At 32.7% G+C, this 13632-nt stretch overlaps 1 protein-coding gene across 2 annotated transcripts in view; it reads right to left on the bottom strand.

Annotated features, from left to right (window-relative positions):
• Nucleotides 1-13632, bottom strand: part of LOC126884396 (mitogen-activated protein kinase kinase kinase 11-like) — a 713707-nt gene that overhangs the window by 605915 nt on the left and 94160 nt on the right. The window contains exon 2 of one of the 2 annotated variants that reach the window (XM_050650315.1): nucleotides 1634-1928. In XM_050650315.1, the coding sequence (XP_050506272.1) occupies nucleotides 1634-1909 (276 nt within the window). In that variant the 5' untranslated portion in view covers nucleotides 1910-1928. Of the gene's footprint in view, nucleotides 1-1633; nucleotides 1929-13632 lie in introns of those variants that run through there. The other variant, XM_050650316.1, reaches the window with a different exon arrangement.

The following is a 13632-nucleotide window of genomic DNA, read 5'->3' as shown; positions in this document are numbered from 1 at the left end:
GTTATTCGCTCCGAGCATTAACAAAGTGTCAAAGCAAAATCGACCGACCTGCTCATGGTGGCGGTTTTTTGAAAGTTTGTAAGGACGTTTTGTGTATGTTTAAATGGAACATTAAAAAAATGCCGTGTCACGCTAGTGATATTATGTATTAATATAAACAGAAAATAAAGACGCACTTAATCTGATATAAATTATTCACTTTCCAATATTGATTTTCAGTTTGATTATGTATACATAACCTCACTATCGCAGTTTATGTCAATAAATCTTTATTAATGAAAAAGAAAATATTTTTGTTGCACTATAAATTACACTATAAATTAAAAAAGAATGTGTGTGTACTTTGTACGCACGTAAGAAGTTATACTTCTATTATAATATAATTTAACTTCATATTATGATTTCAACGAAATCAATATACCTATCTACTTTAAACAGTTTTTTTGTATTGTATTTAAATATTAAACTAATTTTAGAAAGAACAAAAAGAATACCAAAAAAAAGGATCCGGATTCGAACAGGGGACCTCTCGATCCCTAGGCGAATGCTCTACCGATCAGCTACCACCGCTTTTGTATTCAGTCGATCATTTCTAGGACATAATTACAATCACGGTGACAGATACATTAATTGAAAATAAACATTTTCAATAATACTTATTAGGAGGAAGACATATCCACAGACATAAAAATTATAATAAATATATTTATTAAAAACACTAATAATATATTCTGTTCACGCACACCTTATTTGCGCTACATAACTTAAAATAAGTAGCGACTAATACCATACTGTCGGTGTGCGCATGCGCCAGGGAATGTGAAAATTCACCCTCGTACCTAAAGAAGTATAACTTCAATAACCAATAAATTCTAATAATTGTATTCGATTATTATCACTACAAAATAAAATATTCAAGTTTAACAAAATAATTCCATAAGACTCAATGTTAAAACGTCCTTACAAAATCTGACAGCGTGTCACGTGACTGTAAATAGAGGGGAGACGCACAGTGCGAATAGCCCAATAATAAAGTTCAGGGAAAGTGGATTTGTATTTTTTCCAAAATTCCATCGGGTTATTTTTTTTGAGAAATGTGTCATTGCAGATTTTAATACTTAGAACGAAATTGTTTGTTTATCTTAAAAAAAAATTCTTGTAATTAATTAATATTATTTTAAATTAGATTTAAATTGTGCATAAATTCAATTTTTATCAACTAATGTAATACCAAAATACCGGTATTTTTACATAAATACCGGTTTTTAATACCGAACAAAAATCGTCCGGGATTCCGGTATTCAGGATCTCGGAATCCCGGTATTGTAAGCCCTAGTCGCAGTTAGTAATATCCGGAGGTGAACTACTTCTATCGTCTTCGAATAGATTCTTAACGTAATTTTCCCATTCTTTAAGTTTGTCCTCCACTTCAAATATTACTTTACCATGTTCATATTGTAGCAATGCAGTTTGTTTCTTATATAATACGATAATAGTTGATAACAGTTAATAATCCCCTAAACGAAGAATATAACAGAACCAATTTGCATATTTTTTGCATGTGCTAACGACTAAATCAAAACAAGTATTAAAAAAATAATATATGAGCATCAAAAATACTTTCAAAACTTACCTTATCTCCAATTTTTCCAGTCCACCATCCTTCATCTCCAGATATTTTTGCATCTTCTGACAATACTTCAACAATTTGTCCTTTAAGCAAAGATAACTCATCTCCACCCTGGGCATTATAATCATACAAGGCCGTACGAAGATAAGGAAAATTATTTTTTTGAGCAAGGGAGTGTTGCATCCAGTGTTCCACTTGAAACTTTTTTCCATTTAGGGATCGTTCCATGTGCCTCAGCTGATACTGATAATAATGAAAGTGCTTCACCAGAGAAGGCATCCGTTTAGGTTTGTAGAGTCTGTAAAAAAGAGCTAATTGATTTCTAAACAAAGTATTATATTTACAAATTTTAGAAGAAACCGCTATTGTCAAGTCATACTTTAATGTGTGTTCTAGAATAATTTTTTTTCTAATGTTTCTTCTGTATACTTATGCATACATTATAAATAAAAATGCGGCAATACTTGTATAGTCGGTTCGCTAAACTCAGACACAACTGGCTAGTGATTTTAGTAGATAATTTTTTTGTTTTTGACCAATTTTCCCAAATTTGGCAAAATTACTAACTATTTAGTAATGATCTTTTTGCCAATTTTAACAAATTGGCAAAATTATTTACTAAAATCACTAGCCAGTTGTGTCTGAGTTTAGCGAACCGACTATAACTGTCTTCTGACGGTGTTCTCCAAATATCTGTATTATATTTATATACGTATCTTCTTCTTAATGTGCCCTATCAAGTCTCCTTGACGTTGGCGATTAACATTGCGAAACTGTCTCTGTCTCGAGCTATTCTAAATAGTTGCTCTGCTTTCTTTATGCCTGTCCACTCCCTGATATTCTTCAACCAAGAGGCCTGTTTTTTACCAATTCCTCTGCGTCCTTCGATTTTACCCATCATAATAAGTTGAAGAATATTATTTATTGAAGAATATTTATACAGGGTGTTTGGTAAAGAATGGGCCATAGCTTAAGCTTAGATTTCTGAGGTTAAAATAGGTCGATTTAAGCTAACTTACGTTATAGTACAGGAACCGAAGCTTTTCACCTCGCAATTTTTACAGAATGGATCGATTTGCTTGAAAATTTGAGAATAAGTAGTGGCTAGTCTAAGGATCAAAATCTAGATGATGCCGAAGGGCGCTTTTACCATGGGGGTGGTTGCCACCCCATGTCGGGGGTGGATTTTTTTTTTATATTTTGACCGCAAAACTTAATAAAAACGTTCATTCTAAGCAAGAAATGTTATATAAATTTTTTTGATAAAATCAACGGTTTTCGATTTATTCGCTGTCGAAAGTGTTATGTTTTATATCGAAAAAATCAATGTTTTTCGATATTATATCTACTCATTTACGATTCACTCAATTTTTGCCGTAGAATTAGTTATTTTCCTAACTAGTGCGGAAAGTGATACTTTCACGCACGAGATTACCGTTGACCCGAACGAAGCGATAGCGGAGTTCGGGTAAGCAGTCGAGTGCGGGGAAGACACTTTCCGCATGAGTTAGGAACAATATTTTTTCTAGGGCCGTTCGTTTGGAAAAATCCACAAAAAATATAGTCATATCAATTTTTATTTAGGAGTGAAAATACACAAATAATTCTTTGACAAGGTTGTCAAAACCAAACTTTCAATAGAAGGGGTTACCACGACGACGATATTGGTTTCCATAACGACGATTTAAAACCATTATAATTGTCTACTGATTTGACTTTTAAATATTATGTCAAAATAATTTTATTTCATCGAATTATTGCGTTAATTTCATTAAAACATGAACACAATAAGATACATTTGAAATAAATTAGTAAATAATATCTAACTATTAGTTTATTGCATGTATTATAGTATGTTATAATGCCATATTAGAAGGTATTCTACTTTCCCAGTCAGTGCGGGAAAATTTTTTCACGCACGCCGTGCGGGTAAGTGCAACTTTCGGAAACGAAATGCGTGCTAGAAAGTGGCTGTGTAAGCACGGCCGTAGAAAAATTTCGAACCATGTTCTTGGAAATTAAATAACCTACAATTTCATATTTAAACATTTTTTCGTATCTCTGATTCTAATCTTTCTATTATGAAGAAAATTGCATTTTTTACCAAACTACAAAAATTCGTTATTTGTTTTTAACTCCAGTTTTTTTAAAACTAATCATTCTAAGCCAGTCTAATCATTCTAAACTACAAAAATTCGTTATTCGCTTTTAACTCCATTTTTTTAAAAACTAATCATTCTAAGCCGGTCAAACTTCTAGAACCTATTAATCATACACAAATAAAGAAGACCAAATAAGACTAATTTAAATTAGGGTGGTGATTAGGAGGTTGTGTCGGATCACTTCTTCGCTGAAAAAAATAGGGACTGACATTATTTTCATTATAAGTCACTTAATTATTGAGCTAGAGATTTTTTTTTATTTCTGGAGATAGATATTTTAAAACACTTTAAGTTAGTTTAAACAAGTTATCCTCGAAAAATGAATAGTTTTCCCATCTTTTGACTTTGAAACTACAATATTTAGCATTTGACGAATAAGAGCTACCATATAATAAAATATAGCTCGATTACTATTGGTCTTAAAGAAAATTAGAAACAACTATATTGTTTATTTTTTCAAAAGGTACATTTTTGTTAAACAAAGTTGTTTTGATAAAACGAAAACTTTGTGAGTTATTAGCAGAAATCTGATTAAAAACATTGATTTTTTCGATATAAAACTAATACTTTCGATAGCGAATAAATCGAAAATTATTAATTTTATCAAAAAAAATATCACATGGGGGATTAGGATTTGGAACTACAAATGAAGCTGGAGATGATATGCTTGAATTAGCAACAGCGGTTTACTGTAAAGAGACCGGAATCATTAGACCGAAAGCAGTTGACCGAACTCATTAGACCGAAAAACACTTTACCGAAACCTCACTAGACCGAACAGCAGAAGACCGAAAAGCAGTTCCTTTTACTTGTCCCAGTAAAAGAGATAAGACTAATGTAATTACAACTAAATGTTATTTGGATGTTTATTATAAACAGTTAAAATGGTGTTAACGTCACTCTACCCTTAATTTATTTTTACCTTCACTAATTTGTTTAACGGATGACAATTATTTCATATCAGACTGTACAGAGTAACAATTTACACAGTCTATATATAAAATAATAATACAAAAAAAATACAATAAACAAAAAGACAGATATACAAAATCTTAGCATAATTTACTGCAATCTTTTTAAATTTATTTACCATTTCGGTCTAATGCTGTTCGGTCTAGTGAGGTTTCGGTAAAGTGCTTTTCGGTCTAATGAGTTCGGTCTACTGCTTTCGGTCTAATGATTTCGGTCTAATTGTCGTGTACCAGCAACAGCACTAGATATGGCGATTGTTAACACATTCTTTAAAAAGAGAGAAACTCAACGTATTACGTACAAAAGTGGACAACATCAATCCCAAATAGACTATTTCATGATAAACAAAGAAGACATACGTGAATGTAAGGACTGCAAGGTAATAGTTAGTGAGACAGTAAGCCAACAACATAAGCTGCTTGTTGTGGACATCAAAGTAAAAAGTGAAACTAAACCAAAATATCGAAGAGGACCACAAAAAATCAAGTGGTGGATGCTAAAAGATGAGAAAGAAGGTCTATTCAGGGAAAGAATAGTAGAGAAAATATGTTGGAACATGAAAGGAAGCCCTACTACAATTTGGAGAAAAATGGCCAGTAGTATTAGAGAGACTGCTATTGAAATACTGGGGAAAACGTCAGGAAAAAAGTTTGAGGATAAAGAGACTTGGTGGTGGTCAAACGAAGTTCAAGGAAAAATAAAAGAGAAGGGAAAATTATATAAAAAGTGGCAAGAAACCAGATCCAACACAGATCTTCAAAACTATATGGTCGCGAAAAAGAAAGCGAAAGTAGCAGTAGCAAAAGCTAAAGCAGAAGCGTATTCAAACTTATACGATCAACTTGATACCAGGGAAGGCGAAACGAAGATATACAAAATAGCCAAACAGAGAGCAAAGAAAGCAAAAGATTTTAATCAGATTAGATGTATCCGAGATGAAAATAGTAAAACACTAGTTCACGAAAAGGATGTCAAAAAGAGATGGAGAAAGTACTTTGACAGCTTATTAAATGAAGAATTTGACAGACAGCCTGTGGAGCCAACGGAGACAGTAGCAGCAATGGTCACCAAAATAACAAACGAGGAAGTGGCTCAAGCGTTTCAAAAAATAAAGAAAGGAAAAGCGGTAGGCCCAGATGATATTCCTGGGAAAGTATGGAAAGCATTGGGAGAGACAGGAATAAGGTGGCTAGCAGGTTTATTTAATAGAATTATGGAAGTTGGACAAATGCCAGACGAATGCAGAAAAAGTATATTAGTACCTGTCTACAAAAACAAGGGAGATATACAGCAGTGTACAAACTACAGGGCTATAGAACTGCTTAGCCACACCATGAAAATATGGGAGAGAGTAATTGATAGACGGATACGTGAAGAGACCGACATATCCGAGAATCAATTTGGCTTTATGCAGGGCAGATCAACAACAGACGCAATTTTCATTATAAGGCAGTTGATGGAAAAATACAGGAGTAAAGAAACAAACGCTCATATGATATTCATTGATCTTGAGAAAGCATATGATAGTGTTCCTCGAGAGATTTTGTGGTGGGCACTCAATAAGAAAGGAGTCCTTGGTGCTGATGTAAAGATTGTGAGGGATATGTATGAGGGAGTAACGACTAGTGTCAGGACAGGTGCGGGAGAGACTGATAAATTTCATGTGAAAGTAGGATTGCACCAAGGCTCAGTGCTTAGTCCGTATTTATTCTCATTAGTTTTGGACCAGATAACAGCGAAACTACAGAGTAACATTCCATGGTGCTTAATGTATGCTGATGAGGTCGTGTTAGTAGGAAATAGTGAAAGAGACTTAGAACAAAAACTGGAACAGTGGACACGAGCCCTGGAGGAAAAAGGTTTAAAACTTAGTAGGACAAAGACAGAGTATTTGGAATGTTCATTTAAAGATGGAGAGTTACTACAAAGTATCTTTGGATGGTGAACTGATTGTAAAAAGCAATAGTTTTAAGTACCTGGGATCGGTATTACAGAATAATGGAGAAATAGATGGAGATGCATGGAGTAGAATTAGGGCTGGATGGATGAAGTGGAAGGAAGCGAGTGGTGTGTTGTGTGACAGAAAAGTTCCAATGAAGCTGAAAGGAAAATTCTATAAAACAGCCATAAGACCGGCTATGATGTACGGAACTGAATGTTGTGCAGTGAAAAAGACAGAGGAACAACGAGTGCATGTGGCGGAGATGAGAATGCTTAGATGGATGAGTGGAGTGACAAGAAAGGATAAAAAAAATGAGTATATTAGGGGAAGTCTAGGTGTGGCACCAATTGATGCCAAAATGAGAGAGCATAGGTTGAGATGGTTTGGTAAATTTCAACGTCGAGACGTTAATCATCCAATACGAAGAGTAGCTGAAGTGCAGATTCCTGGAAGGAGTAGGAGAGGAAGACCAAAGAAGACGTGGGGGGAGACGATTAGGCCGGACATGTTGGTAAAGGGGATTAATATTGATATGACCCAGGATAGAATTGCGTGGAGAAATGCAATTAGGGAAGCCTACCCCGCATAGGGATAAGGCAAAGAGAATGATGATGATGATCAAAAAAATGTATAGAACGTTTTTGCTTAGAATGAATGTTTTTACCAACTTGCGGTCAAAATATAATAAAAAATTTCCACCCCCGAGATAGGGTGGCAACCACCCCCATGGTAAAAGCACCTTTCGGCATTATATAGATTTTGATCCTTGGACTATCCACTACATATTCTCAAATTTTCAAGCAAATCGATCCATTCTGTAAAAATTGCGAGGTTTTGTCCTATTTTAAGCTTCATTACTTGGACTATTAGTACGAAAGTTGATAATAACCGAAATACTTTTAAACTTGTGTCCAAGTTAAACTTTTATTTTATTTATTTTTGAATATTTTCTGACAAAAATGGGATAACAACACGAAATTTGGTAAGTGGAGGTTTTTTGGGACGAGAAATCTAAATGGCATACCAAAAATTATATATTACCCAGAGGGCGCCACATACGTCTTTCAGCGCTCATTTAATACGTTCAATTTTTTTTATCCCCCACTCTACATAATTTTGAAATCAAAACTTTTATTCGACTATTATTTTTACTTAAAAAAGGTATACTACGTTCATCTCGCTAAACTCAACCGTTTTTGAGATAAACGCATTTTAAATCTACGATGCAAAATTCAATTTTTTACATTTCATTGTAGTTACTAAAAACCATTTGACATATCCTTGTCATACTTGGCAGCACGTGTAGGTACTGTTCACCCTACTAAATTATGTTAAACAAACGTTTCTGATTACTACCAGTGACGTACTACGAGGGAAAGTGAATGATTGACCCTTCCCAAATTCTACGCCACTGGCGGAATTGCTATTTTAGTGCAATTTTTGGATTCTACAATATTTACTATTCGCGGTGTGCAAGTACTTGGAAGGGAAAGGAGAAACGACCGTGCGCGAGTCGCGGAGAAATATTGCAACTATCTTAAATAATTCATATTGTCAATTGAAATTGTCAAATTGACGTATATTTCATATCTTCTGTCATTGAAGCAGAAAAATTATATATTGCTCCACAATATTGATATGATATGCAATTATTATATAAAGGTAAATTTAATTAATTGTATTTTGCTTGCAGTACTGCATTTTAATAACTAATTTTATTTACTACATACAATTGTTTACGTTTGCATAACATAACCTGCATCTTATTTTTCCTTCTTATTATTTTTTTGGACTATGGCCCTGACATTTATCCAGCAACCAGGACTAATATAATTGGCCAATATAATTAAAAGTGCGAATAAAAGTACAGAGCGTAGAGATAGAGGTCGCTTTGCCGAACTTGCACGGTCCCAATAGAAATAATATACTTTTCATTCGTAATGATAGTCATTAGTTTTGGAGATGTTTGAAATTAAAAACGAAGTGTCATATAGCCCAGTCGGTATAGCATTTAACCTTGGATTACGAGCTGCCCCAAATTTTATTGTTTTTTAATCTGTAGTGGGAGTCAACAGTAGTGTAAATTTAAAATCTCGTCTAAATTCCGCCGATGCGTTAGCCGCCATATTTATTTTAAACGAGAACCGTTTTTGCTCAATATCTCCGCCATTTTCAACTTTTCGACCAAAAGTACACGAGCTCACATTGTTGATAATGTGATTTTCTATAATTTCTTTTCTTACTTTTTTTTGTGTCGTCGATATTTTCCGAGTTATGGCGCAGTTAGATCATAAAAATTGAATTATCTCGTTTATTATTAGTTTTACGACAAAAATTTATCTATACAAAAATAGAGAGAATTAGATTATACACAATTTTGATCTCTTTCATTTTTTTGGTAAAATAAATATTTAAGGTAGTACGTATGCGGTAATGGCGCGAGCGTAAGACCGGATTTATTTTATAGCAATTGTTTTTGTTCAATATCTACGCCATTTTCAACTATAATTGTTCCAAATATGATTTCCTACAATTTCTTTTTAATAATTTTCTCATGCGGTTGATATTTTCCGAGTTAAGTGGGAAAATAGTGAAATGTGGTGGATGGAGCATAATTATTGAATTGAATCTTGTTTTCGAGCTGCCCAAAATTTTATAATTCTAACCTTTAGGGGAGATAGATACTAGTGTAAATTTAAAATCTCGACTGAATTTCGCAGTTGCATTAGCCGCCATATCATTTTAAAGGAGAACGGTTGTTGCTTAATATCTCCGCCATTTTCAACTTTTCGACAAAAACGGTAGGAACTAAATAGTTGGAAAAGCAATTTCCTATAATTTCTTTTGCACAATTTCTTTATGCAATCAATATTTTCCGAGTTAAGGGGGAAAATAGTGGAAGCATAATTATTGAATTGTCTCATTTATTATTAACTTTACGACATAATTGTACCTAAACAAACATAAAGAGAATTATATTTTATACAATTATTGAAACTTCCAATGAACCATCAATCAAACTAAGTACATAAAAGACATAAATAATAACTTATATGCATTAAGTTCACTTAATTTTATTAACCAGCGGTTTTATTGGTTGAATTTGTCTGTCGATATTTTAAGTTTCATGTCAGCTAATATATTTTCATATTTCAACAATTTTTTTTTTAAATTTTGGACCATGTTGAGGGGAATTCTCCCATCCCCCTCTCTCGTAGACCGGCCCCTGGTTCTCTCGAAAAATTGTAGTAAATCGTAATTCCAACAATTTCAGTCCTTACACTTTTTTTTCTAAATATTGAAAATGGCGGAAATATTGAACAAAAACAATTGCTATAAAATCAATCAGGTCTTACACTCGCACCTTTACCGCATACGTTTTATTTTATCAAAAAAATGAAAGAGATCAAAACTGTACAAAATTTAATTCTCTTCAATTTTGTATAGGTACATATTTGTTGTAAAACTAATAATAAACGAGATAATTCAATAATTCAATAAGTATACTCTAACTGTCACAATTGTCCCCCAATAACTCGGAAAATATCGACCGTACGAAAAATTGTACTAAAAGAAATTATAGAAAATCACATTTTAAACAATTTTAGTTCTTATACTTTTTGTCGAAAAGTTGAAAATGGCGGAGATATTGAGGAAAGACGGTTCTCGTTTAAAATCAAAATGGACTCCCCCTAAAGATTAAAAAAATAAAATTTGGGGCAGCTCGTAATGCAAGGTTAGGCCTGTTATTCGTCTAAGCCTACTGGACTAATAATACATTAATCAAAATAACAGTGCCGTTTCATTCCGTCTTACACTCGCACCTTTACCGCATACGTACTACCTTAAATATTGATTTTATCAAAAAAATGAAAGAGATCAAAATTTAATTCTCTTCAATTTTGTATAGGTACATATTTGTTGTAAAACTAATAATAAACGAGATAATTCAATAATTCAATAAGTATACTCCAACTGTCACAATTGCCCCCAATAACACGGAAAATATCGACCGCACGAAAAATTGTAATAAAAGAAATTATAGAAAATCACATTTTAAACAATTTTAGTTCTTATACTTTTTGCCGAAAAGTTGAAAATGGCGGAGATATTGAGGAAAGACGGTTCTCGTTTAAAATCAAAATGGACCATTGACTCCCCCTAAAGATTAAAAAAATAAAATTTGGGGCAGCTCGTAATGCAAGGTTAGGCCTGTTATTCGTCTAAGCCGACTGGACTAATAATACATTAATCAACATAACAGTGCCGTTTCATTCCGTCTTACACTCGCACCTTTACCGCATACGTACTACCTTAAATATTGATTTTATCAAAAAAATGAAAGAGATCAAAATTTAATTCTCTTCAATTTTGTATAGGTACATATTTGTTGTAAAACTAATAATAAACGAGATAATTCAATAAGTATACTCTAACTGTCACAATTGTCCCCCAATAACTCGGAAAATATCGACCGCACGAAAAATTGTAATAAAAGAAATTATAGAAAATTACATTTTAAACAATTTTAGTTCTGATACTTTTTGTCGAAAAGTTGAAAATGGCGGAGATATTGAGGAAAGACGGTTCTCGTTTAAAATCAAAATGGACCATTGACTCCCCCTAAAGATTAAAAAAATAAAATTTGGGGCAGCTCGTAATGCAAGGTTAGGCCTGTTATTCGTCTAAGCCAACTGGACTAATAATACATTAATCAAAATAACAGTGCCGTTTCATTTTTAACTGCAAATATTGTTACATAAAATAACGATCGAGAGATGATACTTAATAAATATAATGAATATAAAATGTAAAATATTCAGTTAATCTCTCTATCTCATCTCAGGGATTTATTATGGGTTAGTAGAAGGTGACCCGGTTATTTCTGAGCATTAAAACAACCTATAAATACAAAAATTCATTGAACATAAATGAAAAACATAAAATGAAACAAAATAGGGGGATTGCAACAAAATATAAGAAAATGTATGAGTATTGAAACTATTAACTATATAATAAATAATATAAAGTACTGTTAAGGCTTAAGAGACCTAACTTATCACATATATATATATATATATATATATATATATATTGTTATATTTCTATTTGATATGAAAATTAAATTTTGATACTTATAAACAGAATTCAATTTAATATAAAATATTTTCAATTTTCTCAACCACGGGCATATAAATTTAGAACAACCTGTATACAACAAATTGTTATATTTAATTTTAAGAAGTGATTAAATAAGACTCAAGTGAAATCGTTAATAGGTCATTATCGTTTGTTCGCGGAAGGATCGGTCATTAGCCGATGCTAAATAAGACTAAGTGGAAATAGAGAATAGGTCATTAAAATTTGTATATAGTAGAAAGTAATTTTAGAATGGGAATTAACTATTTTCTTTGAAATCCATTAAGCATATTTAGAAAGTTTAAAAATTGGTTTTGAGGAATACTGCGAATGAGAGTTGGTGGTGGAAGTTTGATTTGTGATTCTGGAAGGGATATTTAGAAAGTAGGGGAATGAATGACAAATCGAGATCAGAATGTTTTGAGCTGTCGAGAAGTGAAGTCGAGTAGTAGACGGTAGTGTACGGAGAGTGAGAAAGCCGGTGTAGTTCCGTGAGTGTGGATTATCGATCGTAGAACGAGAGGTAGGCCAGGTTGAGAGTAAAAGAACCTCCTTGAGCCAAGAGTTCCCGGTAGCTGATTGCAGTTTCGAAAAAGGTAGAACACAGCATCACGACAGAAGCAGGAAACGAGAGCTATACGAGCTAGTTTCAGAGGAGAACATTACTGGAAGCCAGGACGAGGTTTTGATTGCAGCCAAGGATAGCAGGAAACGGGTCTTGTGTGAAGACATTCTCAGAGCACCAGAAAAAGGTCAGTCTCATTTGTTTGGACATGAATGTATGGGTTTTTCGTATTAAATACCACATTTAAAATTGAAGAAACATAATCAATAATATCAGAAAAGCTTCATCAAACTTAAATAGAATTGTTGCTAATAAATCATAATAGTTAAATGTTAATAAAAACTTTCAATTGGAAACAAAAAGGAAATAAGATTCCCATGTGTAAATGTTATGTTTAAGAATAATAAGATATAGCAAATATTAAGCAGTGATTGCCATTTAAATAAAATAAACAATATTTTGATTACAATTGTAACCCATATGTGTTATTATTTTACTCTTTTCTTTCCTATCCCGATTAGGAACCATTAAGAAATACTTAGAAGCCACGTATGTAAGTACTTAATTTTATAAAAAGCCCTGAGATTGAAAACACATTGATATGTGATCTGGTAAATTAATTAGATTAGTATTAAAGCATTGATTAAATTAAATGACATATAAAAATATTATCTCATATCAATAATCAAGATCACAATAACTGTCGTCCAACGTGGAGGGCATTGTAAAGTATTTCTAGTGGCAAATTTGAAGGATAGAAAGAGTAAAGCCGGTATTTGAAAATTTATATGCCTGTGGTAAAAAGTGAGATACTTACATTTGATAACATAAAATTTTAGATCTCTTTAGGTACAAATTTTACATAACTGATTTAATATTTTATTTTTACGATATTTACATTTGATATATTTATTGACAATTTATAATATTTGGGTGAGAAAAAGTCGTCTTGGTAACATACTAGTAAAATTTCATATTTGGCGGGGACAGTACTTCTTGAAAACAAATGTCAGTGACAAGAAGCCAAAGCAAGGACAACAAAAAACAAAAAGAACATTCAGACCAAGAAGATATTTTAGACACGACAATCATGGCATCAGAACAGCAAGAATTATCAGGAATAGATAAACTATTACAACTTATGCAACTCCAGTCACAAAAAATGGATGAAGCAAAACGAACAATGGATAAAAATCAGGAGGAAACAAAACTAGCAATGAAG

This window comes from Diabrotica virgifera, chromosome 5 (assembly GCF_917563875.1).
Source record: "Diabrotica virgifera virgifera chromosome 5, PGI_DIABVI_V3a".
NCBI classification, from domain to species: domain Eukaryota; kingdom Metazoa; phylum Arthropoda; class Insecta; order Coleoptera; family Chrysomelidae; genus Diabrotica; species Diabrotica virgifera.
The sequence above is the reverse complement of the archived record's forward strand: the minus strand, read 5'-3'. Positions and strand labels throughout refer to the sequence as shown.